The following is a 24380-nucleotide window of genomic DNA, read 5'->3' as shown; positions in this document are numbered from 1 at the left end:
TGTGAGCCAGCCCAGCTATCAGCCTGGGAGCTGCTGGAGTGCAGAGGCAGGTTCTGTGTGGCTGCCTCTGCTCCACAAGTTCGCGCTGTAGGATTGTAACTTACTCATCCTGATTTAAATTGCTGTCATGTCGCACTTCAACACCACCAGTTGATATTTGGCAGTCACTCTGACTTACAGTGTGGCAAGACTGCTCTTCCTCACTGAAATACCATGTGGAGAAACTGCAAAGTGTTGAGGCTCTGCTCAAAGCATGGATGCAGCAAGAATCATCAGGATGAGAGGGAGGCTGAAGTGAGAACCCAATTCTTACACCCAGGAGAACTAAGGCACTTCTGATGTATCCTGTGTCAAGAGTTATGTTTCTGTTTCTCTGACACACTGCCCTCTGGGGAAAAAAGCTTATTGATTAAATTAAGTCCAAGAAATGTGGAGGTAACAGAATAAACAGTAGTCTGGATGCCTGCCTCCTGTTTGTTCATCCTGGTGTTTGGATGGGCACTGCACCAGTTGGCTGTTCCCTTAGGAAATGATTCAATAATCCAGCATCTGGCTCCTTTCTCAGTGTCAATACCTGCTCAAGTCCAAGCTAGACCTTCCAAACACAACTGAAATTTCTAGGCTTCAGAGATACAGAAGTGCAAATTCCAGAGAAACTGATTCTGTGCCTTAAAGGTATTTAAATGGAGTGTCTTGAGGAATTGCTGGCAGCAGGCTGGCTGTGGGGATGACAAGCTTTGACACTTACTCCTACTGTGTCCTTGTACAACTCACCACCCAAAATAGCAGCACTTCACTGGGGCTGCTCAGCTGGCTGGGAAGGGCTGGACTGCTCTAGGAAGGGAACAGCTGACTTTCTCCTCTGGTCAGTGCTGGCCCTGGGGAATGGATGCAGGACTTGTGATGCTGTTACCCTTGCACTTAAAGCAACATTTTGCAAGCAGCCTCAGGAGCTCCAAGGAAACATCTTGTGTTTTACGAAACCCATCTTCACATTATCTACCACTTGACTTGTGCAGGAGGAAAAGCCTTGCACTAAGCTCTCTGGAGTGCTGAGAAGGCTCAAATACCTGCAGATGAATCCACTCCAGCAGAAAGGCAGCTCCACCAGGCCGCTGACAGAGCACAGGAGTGTGAGCAGGAGCTGTCAGACACCCAGACCTGCATGGCCTCGGGCAGCCAGAGGCAGCAGATGCTGCTCCCTGGGAGGTGGAGGAATTCCTAGCTGGGTGCTTGGAGCTGCAGGATGAATTGGACTCTCATAAACAGACACTTGACATGCCTGTCAGACTACAGTGTACTTATCCAAGCTGCAAGCTCATTTCATCACCTCCCCTGCCAGGGCAAGAGGTAGAGGGATTAGTTTGAACTCTGATCATATAATAACAACGTGGCAGCTGTATGCAGCTAATAATCCACTGGGAGGATTAGCAAACTTAAAGTTGTCTAGCTCTGCATAATGGGAAGCTAAGAACAGCAGCTTCCCTGTTCTACCTATTGCATTTGCATTCCCTCCAGTGGAAACACAGAACATGATGAGACAAGGTTTTCCAGTCTGTTATGAAATGGGAATCTAATGTGTGACTAATGGAGTATTGCTAGCAATTCTACAAGCATCCATTCAGCCTGGAAGATGGATTTAAGCTTTACTACGAGGCTGCATCTTAAATACGTCCTGCCAAAGAGCAGGTCACCATTTCAGCAGGCTAAAGCTAAAACATGTTGTTTGAGGCTCTCAGAGTAATGTCCTGGAGTGTGTAAGCACACTGCTCTGCTAATGCATGGAGAACCCCACTGAACTGCTCCCCAGTGCCCTGGCATAATTCAGGAGCAAATGATAAAAGAGCCCAGCACTAAACACAGCACAAGGAGCAGACTTAGCATCAGACTCTCCTCATGACCCCCTCAGGACACTCGCAGTGCTGGGCAGCTCAAGGCTTTTTCCCTGGGCTCAGCGCTTTTAATCACACAACTCAGACATGGTAGTGGGAAGGCAGTTTTGGAGCTCGTTACTGATGAGTAACCAGAGTAACCAGCTCTGTCACAGCCTGGAAAAGAGGGCTGTGACTCCTCATCCTCCTCGCCGTGTCCCTCCCGCCTGTGCCATGGGCTGGCACCGTCCCCGCCGCGCTGGCTCAGCCTCTGCCGTGTCCCGGGCACAGGGAGCAGCCTCTGCCGTGTCCCGGGCACAGGGAGCAGCCTCTGCCGTGTCCCGGGCACAGGGAGCAGCCTCTGCCGTGTCCAGGGCACAGGGAGCAGCCTCTGCCGTGTCCCGGGCACAGGGAGCAGCCTCTGCCGTGTCCCGGGCACAGGGAGCAGCCTCTGCCGTGTCCCGGGCACAGGGAGCAGCCTCTGCCGTGTCCCGGGCACAGGGAGCAGCGCAGGGAATGCTGTGCTGGGGCTTGTACCGTGTGACTTTTCCCTTCCGCTCCAGCAGAGAATTCCAGCGGAACACTGGAGCGCACAAAGGATGAAAGCCCCGGCACGACGTGCCCCTGCCAAGGCCTGGCAGGGCTGCGGGACCTTCCTCACGCTCGCAGAGCAAACAGGCACAACAACGTGGCAGCAAAACACTCACTTCCCCCCAACAGCTTCTTCCACTGTTTCCTCCCAGTTGCAACTGGTGCTGCTGAGAGTCCATGGGAAAAACTCCAGTACAGACAAGGCCTCTGCATGCAAATGAACACTACATAAATAACCCCCATCTTCCCTCAGTTCCTAGGTTGGGTACTCTGTGCACTAGAATTCTCCTCAAAGACCTCCCAGTTCATTCTTTATGCTCTAATTAAGGATCAGTGCCAATTAACTATCTTCAATAGAGGAGCATCTTCCGCTCAGCAGCCAGGAAGTGTCTGAATAAGATCCTGCTGTACAATGTGCACATGAAAAGCAAAGGCCCTCCCTTTTTGGAACAGGCTTCCAAGATTAAAAACCCATGACAGAATACAGGATGCCTCCTTTAAAAATATTGTGTGATAAGGTTAACTGATGGCATCCAGGAATGCAGAGTGGGGTTTTATGCTTCTTGTAGCACTCGAGCATGCTCTGAACCAGGTACCATTGTGGCAATAGCAGGTGTGAAAACAGAAGGCAACACTTTCTTTTAAGTGATACTAAAATGCAATTTGATTTTCCTTTCAAGGTTTTCCTTCAAGGATGTTATCCTGTCAAAGATCAGCAGAAGTGCAGTGTCAAATCTGATGATAAATACTGAGACAGATGAAAAATTGTCAACAGTTATGCCAGCACCTAAATTGTCCTGGGGGTCTTCACCTACTGCCTTTGCTTCTTATAGATGTTCACCTGTTCCATAAACAACCAGGCAATTTAGGCTGCTGCTGCACTGTGTTCTGAGCAAGAGCTGTGCTAATAGTCTGAGCAGGCAAAGGGAGGGGAATGTCATTTCTGAGCTTGGCTGGAGATGAATACATCAGCTCCCCAGCCAGTTACAGGCTAAGTTTAAAAAGCACTATTCTGAAGGAAAATTAGATGGTTAAACACTGTGGGGGGAGGGGGGGAAATAGGATAATCCCTTCAAAGCTTTAAATGGAAGAGTCTCAAACCTGCTTCAGCTGATGTGAGACATATGAACAGCCTCAGAATTAAGACCCCTGCAAAACTTCAGCCAGACACAGCAGCTGCACTGGGAGAGATGCACTTGAACTGGTTATACACGAAGCAGATGTGAGTTACCCACCCTGCTAATCACAGCTAAATCTGGTGACCATTCACAGCCTGCTCTGCAGAATAAAGGGGTAGGGGAGGAAGAGCACAGGCTTGGTGATGAGAAACAGGAACTGTATTGGAGGATGGGGAGAGCAGCAAATTATTCCACGAGAAGCAGAACCCACCAAGTCTAGTCAGATGGGATTTACATCTATCACATCTGTCAGGCCACTGATGTGTCAATATGTAATAACAATATGTAATTTGGAACTGTCAAGGAATTGAAGTGCTTTGTGGAGCAGATTGTGTACAGCTTATGTTTCACACACACAAAACTCCAAACAGGGTAAATAAATCTTGTAGGGTTAAGGAGAAGCCCCATACCTCCTCAGCACAGAAGAAGGGGCTTGTGTTGTGAGTTGTCCTGACTGATCCCTTTGCAAAGAGCAGGGAATGGGTCTATTCTAAGATGCCTTGGGAATTTCTGGAGAAGCTTGTTACAAACCTGACGGTGCTGAGATTTGAGCTCCAGACAGGAAGGGCTGGGGGGAATGCAGAACAGAACACTTCAACCATGGAATGCAACCCTTCATCCCGTGTGGGGCTCAGCTCTCTGGACTCACCCGGATCCTCCTCATGGCTGCCACGATCTCCACGCGGCTGTTGGGCCTGGGGACGTCCAAGCTGCCAATGTACTGGAAGACAGAACAGTGAGATGTCTGTACAGTAATGCACAAGGTAGGGATTCTTCAAAACAAACAGCACCTCTCATTGTAGTCCCTCCTTCATTAGACTCTTGACCCAGGACATGATAGGAATATCTGTTATGGATAATTTTATCAAAGTCAGGGAGTTCATGGATTTCTAAGGTTGGGTGTTGAGGCTCTGACCTCATTCAGATTCTGGATGTGCCTTTTCCAGGGTCTGCTGCTAATCGAGTTACAGTCCTGTGGGGCTGAAAATGGGACTGTCCATCCTTTGTTCTTCCTCACTACACCTGCTTTTAAAAGGCTCACAATTAAAAGCACTTAAAAGTTGAAAAGTTGCCAGGATGTGTAACAAACAGCTTTCCTGGAAAAGGCTCGTGATTCTGGCCCAGGTTTTCAGTCTGGACCATCAGCCCCTGGACACCAGCGTCCCTGCTTGGTTAGACCAGCTTAGCTGTCTGTAAAATCTGGTAAACCCACCCAAATCTCTGTCCTACACCACTGTTTTTCACTCTGCAGTCCTAACCATGCTGCCTTACTGGGGTCTGAGACATGGTGGATAGTGGGTTCCCAGCACCCCCACCTCTGCCACCTCTGCTCCCTGTGGGCTGGTTGCCTGTTCTCCTGCATGGAATGGCAGTACATTGCTGATGCTCCACAGGTTGTCAGGGAAGACCTGCAGGCAGGTTCCTGCTGCTCCTGAGCTGCCTGTACTCTGCCCTTACACCAGGCTGTAACGCTTGTGTGCCAAACCAGCACCTGTTGGCAGGAGGCAGCTGCTGCTGCCCAATGGGACTGGTGTGGCACATGTGGCACAGAGGCACAGGAATGCTGCCTGCACTGCCAGGTGGAGGAGGCACAAAGCTGCCAGCTCAGCCTGGGAACAAGGAAAATATGTGGCGTCCTGGGCAGTCACAGCGCGTGGGGAGCAAAGGCCACTCATGCTGTGACGCCGTGTGGCTCACTGCATGTCAGGGGCACGGTGGGGAGGACAGGAAGGATGTCATCTGAGTGAGAGGGTGAGGGCCCGATGACAAATGCCAGCATGTGCCAGGTGTGGCCCTGGAGGCCATGGGCAGGTACGGACTCAGCGCTGGCAGCGTTCCAGTGAGGTCCCTCAGCTCCTGCTGGGTAACACAGCCAAGCTCTGCTGTCAGTGGAGGGCAGAGGGCACTCCCAAAGCTCAGTGAGCCTCCCAGGAGCATTTGGTTCATGATTTGCATCTGGTTTTTAGTGGTTGGTTTAGTTGTGGGGGTTCTTTTGGAAGTTGTTTCCTTGTGAAGAGTAGAAGGAGCAGCTAATCAGGAGGCCCCTGCAAATATTCAGGGTGATAACAAACGTATGAACAGAGACAAAATATTACCCCAGGAGCAGTCCCATAGCTATTGCTGCTACTGACACAGTTCTAGTTTTATTTCTCCACTGTAACACTTGCAGCTTGCAATGGGTTTTATCTTGTGAAATGTCTACTTAAAAGGGCTTTCAGAGATGAGCTCTCCTGGCTCAGTATTTACTGCTCTTTTGCCTGCCTTGAAATAAACACCACAAGCAATCTGAAAGGTCATCTGGCTTCGCTGCTGCTTCTGTAAATGCCTTTGTAAAATGGCATTTTTAAGAGCAGTTAAGTTCAGCTATAGCTTTTGGTAAACCACAGGAGAGCCAAGCTCAGACCACGAAAGCTTGAGGGCAGCAGGGAGGGGAGCAGCAGAGCCAGGGCATCCCTCTGGGCTGGTGGGAAGGGCAGAGCTGTATCGCTCCTGATCTGTGGCCTCTCTGGTGTGCAGATCTCCCTCCCCGCCCTGCCACGGCTGTCAGTTCAGTCACAGGTAATTCCAGAGGAATTCCATGCAGCCAGCTGGCCTTTTGTCTGCAGCAGCAGAGCTGCAGTGGGGAACAGGCCGTGTTCCTAAGGATAAATTTACTGGGGCAAGAGGAGAACTGGCGACTGCTGAGCCAGAGATTGTCCCAGACTCCCTGCTCTGGCCTCACTGCAGAGTTTGGGTACCTGTGCTTCCACACACAGCCACAAAGCTCAGGAAACAGCACGTGAAGAAGCTCTGCCCAAAGAGCCACCTTTCCACAAGCAGCTCGCAGTCCTGACCTCCTGAAGATTACAGGGGAGGAAAGGCAGTTTGGAATGTGGAGATTAGAGAGTGAGCGTGGTCAGTAGGACTGCCTGGAGAGGGACACCTGCAGCCAGCTGCAGCCTTGGCATTGTCATTGTCAGCGTCCCAGCTGGCTGATGTGCCCACAATGAGCAGCCTAATTGGAAGAGACAGACTAGAGAGCAGAACGAGGCAAGCTCAGTTACCACAGCAAAAGCAAACTCCGACCCAAACCCACCCATCCCAGCAGCGTGTTCTCCACTCCCAGCTCTGCTCTCCACTCCCAGCTCTGCGTGTCTGCAGCTGTCAATCTCAAGACTCCAGTTGCACTCAGTTTAAGGTACAGTTGCTTCCCACCTTTTAAAAATCAAAATACGGATTTTTTTCCTCCTCAGCACAGTGTGCAGCACAGCAAATGTTAATTTAACTAAAGAAATCACAGATTAGTTGTTTTTCTCCCCTAAGGATGAGAGATTTTTTAAAGGACATGATTAGCTGTCTATTCAGATTCTTCCTGTACCCTGTTTAAATCTTACAGCTCTTCTGGCAGGAAAACCAGAAGGCACAAAATCCAGATTTCAAAGCTTTATTGGGATGTATATGTCCCTTCTTTCCAGCTCAGGAGACAGCAGGCATGAATTCCATTTCTAATCTGTGTTAGGCCACCTGCAAAGAGGGGAAGGGAGCCTGTGAGTTGCTCCAGCAAAATGCAATTCTTCTTGTCAGCTGAATTATAAACCCATTCCCTGTGCTGTCTCCAGAATGCCAATTCCAATGGAGTCACTCTCCGAGAGTGCTGCTGTGCTGCCAGGCTGTTCTTCATGATCAATACCGAATTTCTGACAGTATCAGTATTTCTTTCTGAGGCCTGAAGGCTGCAGACCTTGCCTGCCCTGCCTGCTGTGCAGGGAAGGGGTCAGGTGGAGTAAGGCATTATTTTTTGGGCAGTTCACAGCAGTCTGCTGGTTTCCAAGGGAATGGGGAGCTGCTCCCACCACGGCAGGAGCAGGATGTGCCCCTGGGGCAGCCCAGAGGGGTCATTCCAGCCCAGCTCCCGAACCAGGCGCACAGGGAAGCGGCCAAGGATTGCACAGCTCACAACGCGCTGGGGAAAGCGCAAGAACCTGTTTGATTGTGCTAATTAAACGCGAGGCTTTCATAACTGATGGCCGTGTTCTTTAGGCTCCCTGACATCTGGTTGCCCAGCCCAGGGGCACTCCCCTATCCGAGGGGACCCCCAGCCCGAGGGGAGCCCCGGCCCGAGGGGACCCCCAGATCGAGGGGACCACCTGCCTGAGGGGACCCCCAGATCGAGGGGACCCCCAGATCGAGGGGACCCCCAGATCGAGGGGACCACCTGCTTGAGGGGACCCCCAGATCGAGGGGACCCCCAGATCGAGGGGACCACCTGCCTGAGGGGAGCCCCAGATCGAGGGGACCCCCAGATCGAGGGGACCCCCAGATCGAGGGGACCACCTGCCTGAGGGGACCCCCAGATCGAGAGGACCCCCAGATCGAGGGGACCACCTGCCTGAGGGGAGCCCCAGCCCGGAAGGAGCCCCGGCCTGAGGGGACCCTCAGCCAGAGAGGACGCTCAGCCCGGGAGGACCCCCAGTCAGAGGGGAGGAGCCCCAGGCCCCTCAAGGGGACCCCCAGCCCGAGAGCAGCCCCTGCTCCAGGGGATCCCCAGCCCGAGGGGACCCCCCGCCCGGGGCTGGCTGCAAGAGGCAAGGAGGGGGACCCGTGCGGAGCTGCCGAGGCCCCTCAGCCCGCGGGGCCGTGCCGGGCGGGGGTCCCGCTGGGCCGCTGGGCCCGTGCCCGCGGAGGGGAGCGCGCCCGGGGCTCACCTTGGCCTGGAAGTGGATGCCGTGCTGAAAGGCCTCCTCGTTGTGCAGCGGCACGCGCGAGTCGCAGCCATCGTCCACCAGGTTGTACCGGTTCTTCACCGGCATGGCGGCGGCCGCGCGGCCCCCTCAGCCCGCGGGCCCGCGGGGCATCGTGCCCGAGCCGCGGGCACCGTGCGGGGCTGGGGCTGGGGCTGGGGCTGCGGCCGCACAGCCCGGCCGAGGTTTGAATGAGCGGCCGCGGCACCGAGCGCGGCCCCGGCCCCGGCCCCGCCGCAGCGCCATTGGCCCGAAGTTCCCTCATGTGATGCGGGGGGCGGTGGGACCGCCCGGCCCGGCCCGGCCCGGCCCTGCCCGCCCGCCCCGCCCCGCAGGGGCAGCCAGGGGTGTCCAAAACCGCCCGGGAGATTGCACTGCCCGGGGGATGCTCCGCACCGCCCATGGGGTGTCCCGCACCGTCCAGGGGATGCCCCGCACCGTCCGGGAGATTGCACTGCCCGGGGGATGCTCCGCACCGCCCATGGGGTGTCCCGCACCGTCCAGGGGATGCCCCGCACCGTCCGGGAGATTGCACTGCCCGGGGGATGCTCCGCACCGCCCATGGGGTGTCCCGCACCGTCCAGGGGATGTTCCACACCGCCGGGACCGTGAGGGGTGTCCCGCACCGCCCGTGGGGTGTTCCACACCGCCCGAGTCCCGCATCGCCCGGGGGATGTCCCGCATCGCCTGGGGGATGTCCCGCACCGCCCGAGTCCCGCATCTCCCGGGGGATGTCCCGCACCGCCCGCGGGATACAACAGAACGTGCACAAAACGCCACCCCCGGTCTGTAAATGTCCATTTTCCATGTCAGAAACTCCAAACCGGTGGTACACCCCGTGATCTGGGATCACTGCAGCTCCTGTGAGTCGTCACCCAACCCATGGTGAGTGTCCAGCGTTCAGGTGACTTACAACCCTGGTAGTAATTAGCACATGCCCTCTCTGAGAAGCCTGACTGACGCACAGTCATGTCGGTGTCTGCTCTCTGACTCAATACACTCTGAGGATTTGTGGCACCCTGTGTGCTCAGGGTGCTCTTTCAGCTTCATCTCGGTGGCAAAGCACTGCCAGGCACAGGTGAGCCCTCACAGATGCCCCTCTGGGACACCTGACACACCTGAGTGTGACATTCCTCTCAGTGGGCACCAGCACGGGGAGGGGATGAGGCAGGACACCAGGTTTGTCTTCTGACTGTTATTACACCACACTCCATTTATAGGAATGATCAGAAATGTGAATTGTGTAGAATCCAAAGGATCCACTGCTCCAGTGAATCTCATCTGGGATTCCCCAAATTAATTTTTGAGTGATCAGTTGTAACTTTTTGTCATGCAAATAACTCCCCAGCCACATGTTTGAATGTTGTTGGACACCACCTTTCATGTGGCTTTCACATTAGCAAGAGAGAAAATTCTGGCCTCAGGCAGACAGTGCACAAGTCCCTGTCTCCATCTCAGGGGCATAATCACCCTGAGCTTCTTGGCATCTGAGTACTTGTAAGTCAGTGGGAGATGGGCAAGAGCCAAAAATCCAGAAATTTATAATTAAGAGAGTGAGAAAAAGTCCCAGGAATTAATACTGGTTCACAGACTGTGACCCTACATGTTCAAGTATTTCGTGGTATTAGCAAATCCTTCTGGCTCTGGTGCTGGTGAAGGTTCTGTGGTCAGCCTCCTGTCTTTGCTAAGGATTTCAGTTTCCAGACAGGCTTTTTTTCTTCCAAGTTTTAATGTTGCATTACATGCCCATTTAAAGATTCACATGTTTATGCTAATCCCTCTTTTATGCAGCACAGCTCAATATGGGTTTTGTCTCAGGTATGTAAATACCTCAGTTGGTTTCTGCCCAAGATGCTCCTCTAGATACACACCCCACCTGCAGATGCAGGGGTTTAGTTCTTTATGGGTGATTTTTTGGTGTGTACTTAGAATGTTTCATGGCACTTTTCTTAACTTGCACCTATCTGGATTAAAAAAGATTCCGTTGACCTGAATGAATAGCCTACATTTTGTGTGCAAATGTCCTTGGACTGATTGAGCAAGATCCAGGTCTTTGGTTCTCCTAAGCCCAAGGTGGAGGAGATGCCACCCAGTCAGCCTGTGCTCATCCTTCCTTTGATGCCAACGCCAGCAAAGCTCAACTCATAAGGGGAAAATCCAAACACAGCCACTACTGGTGAGTCTGTGCATTGATTCTGCAACGCTGCATTTCAGCTGAGGCGTGCAGGAACCTGCCATCGTGCTGAGCTGCTCACAGGTTCTCCTCATTACCCTCCCAGTGCCACAAAAGCATTCCTATAAACGTGGGAGCATATGGACTTCACTTGGGAGAGTTACATTTTTAAATCTGATAGAAAGAACAGGGTGAAATAACAAAAATGGTCTTTTTATTTCCATCCTGGTGCTCTCCAGTATCCTGCAGATTACAAAATCCTTTGGGTAGGAGGAAAGAAACATCTCATGGGAATCCTGAGAAAAAGAAGGCAACTGTGATTTAACAGAGCTTGCAGTGCCAGTCTCTGTTAGATCACAATTGAATGGAGGTGTTTAATATTCCCTGTTCATGAACTTCTGTGAACTGTTCATAGCTCTGAACTCTCCTGAGGTTAATGGTTTGGATCTGTGCTTGAGAATTGTGTTTGAAGGCTGCTGGACTTAAAAAGCTGTTAACTTTTTAGTTTGTTTGTTGGGCAAAGAAAATTCTTTGACTCCATTGGAAGCAAGAAAGCTGGATGCCTTTTCTTGTAGACAATAAAACTGGGCAAAGATGTGGAATGAAACAGTCACACAGGACATCGTCACGGATTTAGGATAAACAAACCCTGACTAGCATTACCCCTTCCTGACCGAGCAGTTGGCCGAAACTCATGGTGGGTGTTTGCATCACACGGAGGTACTGAGCGAGATACCCCTTTGATGTGCAAAGCACTCACAGAAAGTCCCGTTTCTCTGAACGCAGTAGGAGTGAAGCACCAAGACAGCTTCTTGGCTCAGAGCTGCAAGTGTTTCTGCAGGGAACAGGTTTGGATCAGCTTTCTTTCTCAGGCACAGGCTACCAAGATTGCTTTCCTTCTCTTTCTCTCACATGGGTGCACATTCCTGCCTGCGCTCGCATTTACTCTGCATCTAAATCCCTCTCCCTGGTTTTTTGGAGACTCAGACTGGGGGGTAAATCAGGTAGTGGGGGTTACATGCAGGGGGTTCTGTTGTCAGTTCCTCACCTGGGTTGCAGGGAAGAGAGCTATTCCTCCTGTTGTATCATGTTATGTTTTTCCAAATCCACCTTCACAACTCAGATAGAGGAGCTGCAGAACTTTCTGCTTTCCAAAGGAGACCTGGTCTTGATGCCAAGGAATTTTTGTCCCTTCTGCTAACCATTTTAAGTACTTATTTCTGCACAGCAGTGCTGCAAAGATTTTAAATGCTAAATAGGATGTGACATAGGAGAAACAACCAGACAGACATCCAGCAATGGCAGACAAGACCTCTGTTACTGGAAAGCACTTCCATGCCATCCTTGTAAGAGCTGAGAGATCTGTGCATGCTTTACCATCCTGGGAGATCTGAGTTTTCATGCAACTTTAGCAACATTATTAATACTTCCTTGTGCTGGTGCAATTTTTAGAGCAAAGTCTCTGGTGTACCAACACACCAGCAGACTTCCTAGAAATGCTGCTGTGGGATGAAATGTGGAGGCAAGAAGAGATAAATTAGCTGCTGTTGACCAAAATTGTGTGTTGTTACCCTCTGATGCATTGGGGATTTGGAGAAAATGAAGCAAGCTCACAAACCAACTCTTTAGGTGAGTCTCTGAAGCTGCCACATGACGTGAACTCGGCGGTGACACGTGGCACTGGTGGGTTCAGCCCCCTCAGGCAGTGCCATACGTGCTCTCTGTGAGCACAAGGGGCTGCTTGGTGAGATGGTTACCCCAGATTTGTGTTGCTCCAGAAGGAACAGAAGGTTGATGTCTGGGTGGCCCAGCACAGGGTGTGCCCACCAGGCTGCAGCTGCTTTCATGCCTGGCCGGCTCCAGAGGGCTGTGCAGCCGGGCTGGGCACTGGGAAATGTCACCGACCATTATGCATATTCTCATCAGCTTCTGTCATGCAAATCCCCCCACCCCGAACATGCAGCAAATGGTTTGTTTGCATATGTAGGTCAGCCACGATTGGTGGTCTAACATAAACATGGGCAGCACGGGGTGGTGTGTGTGGATTCAAACCCAGGCTGAAGTACAGCTCCACCACAGGCATTTTCCAAGGGGAGTCTGTTTATAGATTTCTTTTCTTCTGACTTTTCATTTTCCAAAGCTTTGCTTTGTTATTGATTTGTGAAAATACAACTGACAGGAGACACCATCATTGGAAAAAGAACTAACTTCAAACACAGATGGATAGTTCTCATGAGTAACTTTTTTTTTTAATAATAGCTTGAGGAATGTGTTCTTTTTCTAAACAGTCCACTGAACTATTTCTGCAAATTTGCCTCTGGCAGGAGGCCAGTTTTATATGATATTTTAAAAAGATGGTATGTTCTTTTGGTAAATTACATGCTACTTTGTTTTTCTTGTCTTGGCTATCTTTAAAAAAGAAAACTATAGAAAAGAATACAGTTATTGTCTGTAGGGTGCTAGAGAAAAGCTGGACATTTTGATCCCAACTTAGTAACAAAAAAGCTTACTAGAAGAACATAAATTTATTATTAAAGAAAACTGTTACTTAACCTCATAAGGTTGACATGAGCTATGCCTAACTCATGAATTCCATGTTCCACGGGCTGGCAGTGCTGTTCCCCCTCAGTACCAGCTGCTGGGATTAGCACATTGTCATGCTGGAAACTCACACTGTGCAGTTCCTGCATCTGTAAAACTGCTTTATTCCCAAATTCCTCCTTGCATCTGGCACTCACAAGCACCAGATTAACCACGTCAGGGTATAATGACCCAGTAAGTGAAAACTTGGGGTAAATGAGAGTGAAGCTGTTAGTCTGAGGGATGAGTAAATCCTCCTCCATTCCCATAAAACCAGAGCAGCACCTCTGTTGTATTTGGTATCCTGAATTTAACTAAGGAGAGTACAGGGACATTCCAGTTCCCTGAGATGGAATTCACATTCTTGTTCACAGCACAGCACCAATTTGTTCTTATCAACAACTCCCTCTGAGCCAGGGGCTCAGCAAACAACCCTGTGTTTAACAGCACACCATAACTTTAAATTTGCCCTCTCCTCACAGGGCACAGATGCTGTAAAGTTTCCCATTTCTCTCCTGCTGCTGATCCAGCCTGCAGCATGCAGAGGGCTACACTCTCCTGCACCCCCCTGTACCTCATTACCACCCAGCCTATACTTTGCTCCCCAGCTGCAGCCCCTGAGTGCCACACACAGCCTGACCCCACGCTGCACACACTGCAGCCCACTCTACTTATCCCAACAGGAAAGGAGGGGTTGATCCACACAATCCAGGGCAAACCAGGTATCTGATACATTACAGCTTCTCTGGTAGAGGAACAACTAGGCTGTTATTAGCCTGTGGGAAATGTGGATGTATCATAATTAGATATAAAAATATTTCTCCTTTGCAATCATTTTGTTTGGTATTTCCCATGCTCCAAAGCCTCTCAATGCCTTGGCCCATCTTAACTCTTTTCCTGGCTTTCCTTCAGCACTGCTGACATTGGGGAGGATAAATCTCTGCTAAAAAATGTTCATCTGGGAGTAAAACAGGAGACAGAGTCAGGTCACCATTTTAAATCACAGTCCAACATCTTTGAATTGCTTTCCTTACAACTGAATTTTTTGTGCCAATGCTAAACATAAGCAAAATATTCCTTTTTCTTTTGTTCCTGCCCATGGAAGAGATTTGGAACTGTATAATCTTCAAGGTCCTTCTCAACACAAACCACTCTCTGATTCTGTGATCTGGTGGTGGCTGGGGAGGCCAAGGATGTGCCCTCAGTGATGAACACAGAAAAGACACCACCCAGACAGCTCATCCTGCCAACAATGTGCTCCTGCTGGCACATGGAAACACTCCCAAGTTTTTAATTAAAAACTGTCACAGCCATAAAAAAATAATGCACATCATTTCATAGCAACCTGCGAGCAACCAAGAGTGAGCAACATCAGCTCAGCCTTCCTGGTCACTTCACATTGTGAGAGGCACCCTAAGTAAGGAATTAATTCATTTCTTTGTTGCCTGGAGGGTAAATGGCAAAAGATGGGTGAGGCATGGAAAAAATAGAGGTAGAAAAATCTTTTAACAGTTCTCAATTTCATTGCCCCATAAGTGTATTGTGAGTGTTGCAGGTGGAGCTCTGCTTGCAGTGTGTTGGTAATTAAATGTTCATCTTTATAAACTACTGCTGCCTGTGCAAAAGGGTCCACACGAGCAGAGTCACCTTGTCTGGGTTTTATGGAACACCAGAGAATGAGAGATTCATCCAGCTGTTCTTGAGACCTGATCCAGCAGGTGAAAGATCCGTGGGAATGGCCTGGCCCAGGGAATTCCACAGGCAGGAGCACGGCCTTGACAGGACGTTTTTATTTTAATTCACAGCCAACTGTAGCCTCAACTTCTGCTGCGTTTATTTAAATTTTACTCTCACTTAAACGGCTTGCGATGCCGCGATACAGGTCACGACTCAGTGCCCTCAGCCCCGCCGCTATTCCTGCCTTTTCCCCAAAAAGCCTGGAATTGCTTTGGGAATTGGCATTCCCATTCCCCGGGCCGCAGCGCCCCCGCCCGGCCCCGCAGCGCCCGAACCTGCCGCGATTCCCTTTCACCATCCCAATTCCATCGCGACCGTATCGCGAGCGATCGTGTGTCACGGCCCCTCGGGGTGTCCTGGGATGTTTGGGTGGGAAGGGGCTTTACAGGCGATCTAACCCGGCCCTGCCGTGGGCCCCGCGCCCGGCCCGCTCGGGTTGATGCGCTGCCGAGGGTATTCATCCATTATTAGCAGTGCCAAAGCGTCTCTGTGCTTTCCCGCCGTGCGACTGAGCAGGGCGATGGGAGGGTGTTTAAATCCCGGCCGTGAGGGGCTGTGGCAGCACCCACGGAGCTGGACCCGCACAGGCCGCGGGAGCACCGTCTGTGAGGGGCAGCGCTTCGCGAGGGCGGCGGGACCCCTCCTCACATGCCAACCGCTCCCCCACACGGTAAGGAGCGGATATAGAGCAGCTCGGGAAGGGTTTTCTGTGGCAAAGGACACGGCGGGGACAGGCACGGAGCCCTCAGCACCCTGAGGCGCGGCTGCCATGGCAGGGTCAGCCCTGCCCGCTTCCAACATGGCAACCCTGCCCGCTTCCAACATGGCAACCCTGCCCGCTTCCAACATGGCGGCCCCGCCCCGCGCCCTCCGAAATGGCCTCCCGCGAGAGGCGGGCGGTGCTGCCCCACTCCAACATGGCGGAGACAGCGTCATTACGTCACGGCCGCGGCGGGGCGGGGCGAACGGGTCACGGGCCGCGCTGCTGCCATGGCAACGGGCGGGGAGCGGGGGCGGGATGGAGCCGGGCGGGATGGGGATGGAGCCGGGCGGGATGGGGATAGGGACGGGGATGGGGACGGGGATGGGGATGGGGACGGGGACGGGGACGACGGAGATGGGGACGGAACCGGCAGGGGTGGGGATGGAGCCGGCCGGGACGGAGCCGGCCCGGGAGGCGGAGGAGCCGCCGGGGTCGCCGGCCCTCCCCGCCGAGCCGCCGCAGGCCGGGCCGCCGGGCGCGGGGCCGCCGGGGGAAGCCGGGCGGCAGCGGCAGCGGCAGCGGGAGCTGGGCCGGCGCGGGGCTGGCGCGGGGCAGGGCCCGGGCGGGCGGGCGGCGCGGGGCAGGGCCCGGCGGGCCCCGGGCCGGCGCGGCGGGGAAGAGCCCGGGGTCACCGTGGACAGTTCCAAGGCCAAGACCTCGCTGGAGGCGCTGAAGATCAGCCTGCGGCAGCTCCGCTGGAAGGAGGTGAGTGCCCGGCGGCGGGACCGGCCCTCGGGGGCTCCCGGGGCTTGCGGGGCTGCGACCCCCCCGCCTGTCCCTGTCCCGGCCCGGCCCGGCCTGGCGTCCGTGCTGGGGAGACTCCCCGGCCTCGCCTCGTGGTCTGCCCCGGCAAAGAGTTTTCCCCTTCTCCTCCTCCTCCTCTTCCTCCTCCTCTTCCCCTGCCTGCCCGAGCAGCGTCCGGGGGGTGATTTATTTCTAATCGGGTGTCACACTTGACTCATGGTCACAACCACCATCGCCACCTGCGCGGGCCAGAATGGGGGGAATCGGACAGTGCATTTCCCAGCTGAGACTAAAGGGCAAGGGAGAAACCTGCCCCTGTGTGGGAATGTTTGCTGTGTTGTGCAGGTTCACGTTTCTGCCTTCCCGCGGGGTCTGGGCACGTGGGATCCGCAGTGACAGAGGCAGGAACTCTGATCCCGCACATCCACTCCTGATCACACGTGCGATCCGGCAGGAACAGGCGCTCCGAGCCCGCACATCTCTGATCCCGCACGTGGGATCCCGCAGGAACTCTGATCCCACACGTGGGATCCCGCAGGAACTCTGATCCCGCACATCTCTGATCCCACACGTGGGATCCCGCAGGAACTCTGATCCCGCACATCTCTGATCCCACACGTGGGATCCCGCAGGAACTCTGATCCCGCACATCTCTGATCCCACACGTGGGATCCCGCAGGAACAGGAACTCTGATCCCGCACATCTCTGATCCCACACGTGGGATCCCGCAGGAACAGGAACTCTGATCCCGCACATCTCTGATCCCGCACGTGGGATCCCGCAGGAACAGGAACTCTGATCCCGCACATCTCTGATCCCACACGTGGGATCCCGCAGGAACAGGCGCTCCGAGCCCGCACGTCGCTGTCTGATCCCCCACAAAGCCGTGTCAGAGCGCACGGCCTGTGAATGAAAGAGCCTTAAGCCGCCGCACAGAGCACACATACCAGGCTTTAGTCTGCTAATTTACTTTATGTAGAGAAGCTCTGGCTGGTTTTTTCTCCTGCTGCTTGAGTCATGTGCTTTCTCTGTGCTGAGCTGTTTTCTGTTCTGCCTGTCAGTGCTGAACTGGATCATGACAACAGGGGGGGTGGCACAAAAGTGATGTTTTGGAACTCCTTATTTAAATCCTGAAGAGCTTTCTTAGATATATCTTATGTCCTTCTTAGATGTAATTGATAAACTGTTCTCAAACTGTAAAGATTTTCTTTCCCTACCAGCTTTATAAGTGGCTTTATGGCAGCTCAGACGGCCTCTGGGAGCTTCGTGAGGAAGTTGTGTAAGGAAAAGGGTGTTTGTAATCCTTGTGGGAGGGGGAAGTTGGAGGGGAAGGGAGGATACAAGCTGAGGATGATCTGTTTGTGGCGTGCAGATGGAGCTGGCTGATCTCTGACCTGCTCCTGCTCCACTTCACAAATACCCACTCACAAGGTGATGATGTTTCTGTGCACCTGGTCCTTTTGGAACAAAATTTGCCCAGACTTGGGTTAGACAGTGTGTTCTGTGTTGTTCCAAACTCAGATGCTACAGGTTTGTTTTCTGGAGGATTGAGTAGCAGTAAATGTAACCTGTGTTTATTCAGAGTGTCCTAAATACCTGATTCCACAAAGACACATATGCTCTGTCCAGGCAGCATAAACCTTTCTCCTTCTCTGACTTCATAAAATTTTATCTCAAGTTTTTGGTTATTTAAATCCAGTGGGAGAATTTCAAAACCTGATTGCAGGATGGCTCCAGTTCTCAACTTCTGCTTGTGCAGCGAAATAGTAACAACCATCTCAGAGCTGTGTAATTAAACCCTGATACATTTACCTCTCTTAGCCCCCTGCACCTGTGCAGTGTCCATCAGCAGCCTTGCTCTGTGCCTGGTGCAGGGGGACTGCACACTTAATTTCTGGGATTTGATGGTTAATTTTGTGTTCAGGGGCTGGGAGCCATTCCGGGGAGTGTTTCTGGATCCAGGTTGTGCTGGGAAAGAGCCACACTTAGGGGTTAATTTTGTCTTTGTAGCTTCACTGTTTTGCATGTCTTGCACTTGCTCCTCTGTCCTACTAATTGATTGTTTCACAGGCTCTTGTTCCTCTCATGACTCTCTGCACTGCAATAATCAGCTTTTCCCTTCCTGCCCTGCATCCCCCACAGCAGTTGCTGCTGCCTTTACTTCATCTCTCTGTTTTCTGTCTCCCTCAATATCCTTTCTCCTCCATCTCTTTCTCCAGTCAATATTTTTCAGTTAGTCTGTTGCTTCCTCTTCTGGCCACTTTGTGTCTTCATAAAGAGGAGACCTAATATGGGATTTTGTGGTGCTTGGCTGCACCATCTGGGTGGCTGGTAACTCATTCCCTATAAACAGTCACTGTCATGTATTTCTGTGTATTTCCACCTCCTAAATAGGTTAATAAGTTTGTTGTTTCCTTTTGTTGAGAAAATATACATTGATAGGAGAAAATAAGTGGCAAATCAGTTTTGCCTGGCCTTTTCCCTTCATCCTGGAGGTGGAAAGAGGAAGGAACCAGTGTCAGCTCTGCCTCTGAACTAGTGCTGGTCCCTTTGTGGAAAACACGGAGGGGAGACTGTTGTAGGGTGGGAGGAAGGCAAAGTAGGCACAGGGAGTCACTCAGCAAGATCTGGTCTAGATCTGAAGAGAAAAAAAAACCCAAATTAAGATGAGAAATCCAAGGAAAACTCTTCCTTCAAGCTGCATGTAATTTTGAGAGCTCTCCCTTCCAGATGTTTAGAGAAATAACAGTAAAATATTTGTTCAAACCACTGTCACTGCTGGGCTGAGCCTCAGAGCTGGTTGCACCGTTACAGCAGGACCAGCAGAGGGAACACGGATGTTGCTTGTGGGATCCATAAAAACGTGCAAAAAAAGTCTTGGAAGTTGGATTGAAATGCAGATATTTTAAATACTGGTGTTTCAGGAGCTGCTATACTACTGTCATCCCCTGAATAATATTTTCAAGTAACTGCATAATGGGCTTTATAGTAGATTTGATCCTTCTTCTCCCTCTCCACTTCTTTTATATTTTTCCTATTGCTGGTTTTGTTTTGTTTCTGCAGTTTCCTCTGTTTGCTGCTGGAATATTTTGTTGGGCAGGAGGGAGTATAAGGTGCCTTTTAAAGTGGATTCCTTTTTATTGATAACTTTTTCTAATGGACAGCATTCTTATGGAATTATGCACCCTTTTTTGTTTAAGTTGTGCATTCCCAAATCTCTGAGCTGGAGTTTCCCTGACTTGCTGGCAGAGCTTGGTTTGTCACAGTCTGTCTGTCCTTGGTTTGTCACAGTCAGTCTGTCCTTGGTTTGTCAGTCTGTCTGTCCTTGGTTTGTCAGTCTGTCTGTCCTTGGTTTGTCACAGTCTGTCCTTGGTTTGTCAGTCTGTCCTTGGTTTGTCAGAGTCTGTCTGTCCTTGGTTTGTCAGTCTGTCCTTGGTTTGTCAGTCTGTCCTTGGTTTGTCAGTCTGTCCTTGGTTTGTCACAGTCTGTCTGTCCTTGGTTTGTCAGTCTGTCTGTCCTTGGTTTGTCAGTCTGTCCTTGGTTTGTCACAGTCTGTCTGTCCTTGGTTTGTCACAGTCTGTCTGTCCTTGGTTTGTCAGTCTGTCTGTCCTTGGTTTGTCACAGTCTGTCCTTGGTTTGTCAGTCTGTCTGTCCTTGTTTTGTCACAGTCTGTCCTTGGTTTGTCAGTCTGTCTGTCCTTGGTTTGTCACAGTCTGTCCTTGGTTTGTCACAGTCTGTCCTTGGTTTGTCAGTCTGTCCTTGGTTTGTCACAGTCTGTCCTTGGTTTGTCAGAGTCTGTCTGTCCTTGGTTTGTCACAGTCTGTCCTTGGTTTGTCACAGTCTGTCCTTGGTTTGTCACAGTCTGTCCTTGGTTTGTCAGTCTGTCCTTGGTTTGTCACAGTCTGTCCTTGGTTTGTCACAGTCAGTCTGTCCTTGGTTTGTCAGTCTGTCCTTGCAGGGAGCTCTGTGGTCACTTGTAGCAGTGAGACACAGATGTGACTCCAGAACTGGCCCTGTGGCAGTAGTTCCTCAGTGAACTGGCACAGGGTAAATGCCATAATAAGACACAAAAAAATAAGAATACTCCAAACATGACTAATATTGGTGAGCAGTTTATTCACAAGGAAGGGGGTGAAGGAGTCCAAGGCACAGCAAGTTGACCATTGAGATCCTGTTGTCAGAAACAAAAAACAGGAAAAAACCTCAACTTTTTCTTTTCATCTGTGGGAAAATTAAATTATCAGCTGTCTGGGGTGGAGCTTTCCCAAAGCACTGCAGTTTTTTCCATGTGCCAGTGGAGAAATTCCTGTCGCTGCTTTGGCCCATCTGAGCCAGCGTGACAGATTCTTTAACTGAACATGATATGCCAAATGAAATAATAGACACAAATTGAGCTTGCATCCTGAGTTTGTTCATCACTTAATAAATTATTTCTTCAGCAAGCTTTCAATTACCAGGAAAATGGAAGAAGCAGCTGTCTCAGGCATCCAATATCCCAGTGCTGAGTGTGCCATTTGTCTCGCTGTTCGTGGCTGAGGAGGGATAGGCTGAAATTTTGTGCTGGGAAAGGCTGACTGGAAGACAAGTCATTGAACCTGTCATTAAACATGATGGAACAGACTGATGTGACCTGTGAGACAATTGAAATTATTGGCTTCTAATCCAAAGGTAGAAATGACCTGTCAGACAAGTTGGAGTGTGATGGATTATTAACCGTGTCAAAGTTGTGGAAACAATTCTGTTCTCTTTGCAGCTCCTTGTTTGGTTCTGAACATTTGTTCTGACAAGTGTTCCCCAAACCTGAATGAAAAAAGATTTAAAAGATTTTAAAAAAGGGTGGCCCCAGTCACATTTACAGCCTCTGTCCCCCCTGTGGTTTGGGACCACCTTGGCTTTGGCATCAGGTAGTGCAGACCTGAGGCTATTCCAGTAGCTGAAGAGAGGAGTTTTTATGCCCATCTTTCCTTTTAGCCAGTCCTGCACCAGGAGCTGCAAATGTGGGGAAAAAGCCTCTTCTTCTGCCACAGTGAGATTAATTTACATCTGCCTGCACTGCAGGTGCCAAATAATGGAAGTTGTTGGCCCCTCTCCAAAGGCTGCTCTTATGTAAAAGTTCAGTGCAGAGGATAAAGAATCACCCCCAGCCCAGTCAGGAGGTGAGTTTGATGCCATTGTTGGATAACTCCAGGTAATCCTGGTTCTAATCCTGGCTCCTCAGGAGCAGGGATGTGGCTGTGGTGTCACCAGAGTTCCCTTATTCCTGTCCTGCTCACTCCTCCTCTGCTGGGAAAGGATTCCTGAGCACTGTTTGGAGAGTGCTTTGACATCCTCTGTAGATGAAAGGTGTTATATAAATGCAAATTTCATTCCTTTCATTTCAATTTCATTTAATAAATAAATAAACTGCTCAGGTTTTGGTGGGAAGGGCACTCTCAGAGCATCTGTATTCTGGATGTACCTGTGGAGAGAGGTTAAGGCCACTGATTGTCTTTCAGAGCCCAACAGAATTAATTTTCACTTGTACAGAACCAGATTTTGCAGACTGAATAATAATGAAATAAGTGCAGAATCCACTGGCTCTGTCAAACTGGGTTTCTCCTCCCTGCAAGTGAGGAAATGGAGGAAGGATGCATTCTGCAATTAGCATTTTAAATTAATTTTTCAGGGCTATTTACAGAGGAAACTGAAATTTTAATTAAAGTAGCAAATAAAGTAATGCACTCAAAAGCTTTATGAGGTTCTTTTTTTCTGTCAGACTGAAAAAAATAATCCAGTGCTTCAAGAAATATTTTAAAGCAAGAAAATTACATTTGGAGTAAAGAACAAGAAGTTTCTGCAAAATACTGTGGCTCTTTCCATAAGTAAATGGGACTGGGTGGTGAGGGTGGTAGATATTTAATGCAAATGTGTCCTAAAAATGCTAAATATATCATTTTATTTGAAAAAGATACAGCCTAGTAATAGAAGTGATTCCTGTGAATATATTCCATACATTAGTTAAGTGGAATCTGCACAGAGCTCAGATAAAAAGGGTTTTTTTGGCTGATAAATGGAATTGTGTGGAGGAGAACAAGCATGAAAAGAAGGGAGCACCTTCTTTACACAAAACTAATTGGGGTTTTTAAGCCACTTTACTACTATTAGAAACTTGCTCTCAGTAATTGGCAGTGCTGCTTGTGAGCTCTTCAGATTGCTGCAAAAAACCTTGGTCTTTTTGATAACAGAAAACAAACTACAGTTTCCCAATTTGCAGTGAAATTTTGTGTGAATGGGGAAAGAAGCTGAATACTTAATATTGTTGAAATAATTGCCTTGGTTCTTGATAGTTGAAATATATACACTCAACAAGTGATTAATTCAACTGCAGGCTTTTATTTTAATTACAGGCTATTAGTACCAGAGAGGAATTAATACTGTATAAATTAATACTTATAACTGAATATACATAAATGAATAATGCAGTTATTTCACTTAAATATCTTGCTTTGAGTATCCATTTTACATTTATTGCAGCTTGGACACCCATGTCAATGGGCTTGCTGAAAAAGTGCTTTGAGTTTTAACTTATTGAGAATTTAGAATATTATTGCTCCCAGCATGTGTTCTCTGAAATAAAGAATTAGGGGACAGGACTGTTTTGTGCTCATGTGAGACTGGGAGCTCCTGGAGGTGCCAGTGGTTGGGGGTGAAAGGCCTGTGGGTGCCACCTGGGAAAGGGATGCAGAGAGGGGAGTGAATTCAGGGCAGGGACTCCCGACGTTAAATGGTGAGAATTTTCAGACTGGGAGGGCCAGTAGTGACAGCTCCTCTGTGGCCTCTCCTGCTCATGGCCCTGCTTTGTTGCTTATCATCCCTTAAACTGGGAAGGAAAATCCCAGCCCTGAAAAAATCCAGCCCCAAACAAGCAGTTTGGGCCCCTCAGTTCAGGAAAGATCTTGAGGGGCTGGAGCGGGGCCAGAGAAGAGCAACGAGGCTGGAGAAGGGACTGGATGTGGCACTGAGTGTCCTCTGAAACACCTCCAGGGACAGAGAATCCAACATGTCTTGATCCAACCCCACTGTGATCACCAGCCCAGGGCACGGAGTGATCACAGTGGGGTTGGATCAAGGGTTGGACTTGATGATCTCAGAGGTCTCTTCCAACCCAACTGAGAAGAGCAACGAGGCTGGAGAAGGGACTGGAGCACAAGTGCTGCGGGGAGAGGCTGAGGGAGCTGGGGGTGTTCAGCCTGGAGAAGAGGAGGCTCAGAGGTGACCTCAGCACTGTCTGGAACTGCCTGAAGGGAAGTTCTGGCCAGGTGGGGGTTGGTCTCTTCTCCCAGGCACTCAGCAATAGGACAAGGGGGCACGATGGGCTCAAGCTCTGCCAGGGGAAATTGAAGCTGGAGAACAGGAAAAAAATTCTTTGCAGAGAGAGTGCTCAGGGATTGGAATGGGCTGCCCAGAGAGGGGGTGGATTCCCCATCCCTGGAGGTTTTTCAACTGAGCTTGGCCGTGGCACTGAGTGCCATGATCTGGTAAAGGGACTGGAGTTGGACCAAGAGTTGGACTTGATGATCTCAGAGGTCTTTTCCAACCCAATCCATTCTGTGATTCTGTGGATGTGGCACTGAGTGAGAATCCACCACGTCTTGATCCAACCCCACTGTGATCACCAGCCCAGGGCACAGAGTGCCCTGGGCTGGTGATCACAGTAGGGTTGGATCAAGGGTTGGACTTGATGATCTCAGAGGTCTTTTCCAACCCAATCCATTCTATGATTCTATCAAACCCAACCCAAAGGCAGCATTTGCTTCCCCACAGTGCCATTGCTGTGCCTTCAGGTGCCAGAATTAAGTGCTTCTTAGTGGAATTTTATTCCCTGTGATAGTATTTTAAATTCCAAATGAGCCATGCCCCAACTGTGGCTCATCAGAAAGGGTTTCCCAGCACAGCTCGTGCCTCTCAGTCATTTGGGTTTGGTTTGTACAAACCATCCCTGGTTTGTTAATTTAAGAGCCCTGAACTGATCCAAATATTCT

The 24380-nt window shown here is 50.5% G+C and overlaps 2 protein-coding genes across 6 annotated transcripts in view; one reads left to right on the top strand and one right to left on the bottom strand.

The window, feature by feature from the left end:
- The window catches only part of LOC139681258 (carboxyl-terminal PDZ ligand of neuronal nitric oxide synthase protein-like), a 32072-nt gene extending 23461 nt beyond the window's left edge, over window positions 1-8611 (bottom strand). For 2 of the 3 annotated variants that reach the window (XM_071574534.1, XM_071574536.1), the window contains exons 1-3: window positions 8326-8611; window positions 4290-4361; window positions 4172-4208 (exon numbers count right to left, since the gene is read on the bottom strand). In XM_071574534.1, the coding sequence (XP_071430635.1) occupies window positions 4172-4208; window positions 4290-4361; window positions 8326-8430 (214 nt within the window). In that variant the 5' untranslated portion in view covers window positions 8431-8611. The remainder of the gene's footprint in view (window positions 1-4171; window positions 4209-4289; window positions 4362-8325) is intronic. The other variant, XM_071574535.1, reaches the window with a different exon arrangement.
- A 7330-nt stretch (window positions 8612-15941) lies between these two features.
- TTLL11 (tubulin tyrosine ligase like 11) overlaps window positions 15942-24380 on the top strand; it is a 40303-nt gene continuing 31864 nt past the window's right edge. For 2 of the 3 annotated variants that reach the window (XR_011699487.1, XM_071574418.1), the window contains exon 1: window positions 15942-16319. Coding sequence is in view for 2 of the 3 variants with exons in the window: in XM_071574418.1 (XP_071430519.1) it covers window positions 15942-16319 (378 nt within the window). In the remaining variant the exon portion in view is untranslated. The remainder of the gene's footprint in view (window positions 16320-24380) is intronic. The other variant, XM_071574419.1, reaches the window with a different exon arrangement.

This window comes from Pithys albifrons, chromosome 20 (assembly GCF_047495875.1).
Source record: "Pithys albifrons albifrons isolate INPA30051 chromosome 20, PitAlb_v1, whole genome shotgun sequence".
Lineage (NCBI taxonomy): Eukaryota > Metazoa > Chordata > Aves > Passeriformes > Thamnophilidae > Pithys > Pithys albifrons.
This window is presented reverse-complemented; position numbering and strand designations above follow the sequence as displayed.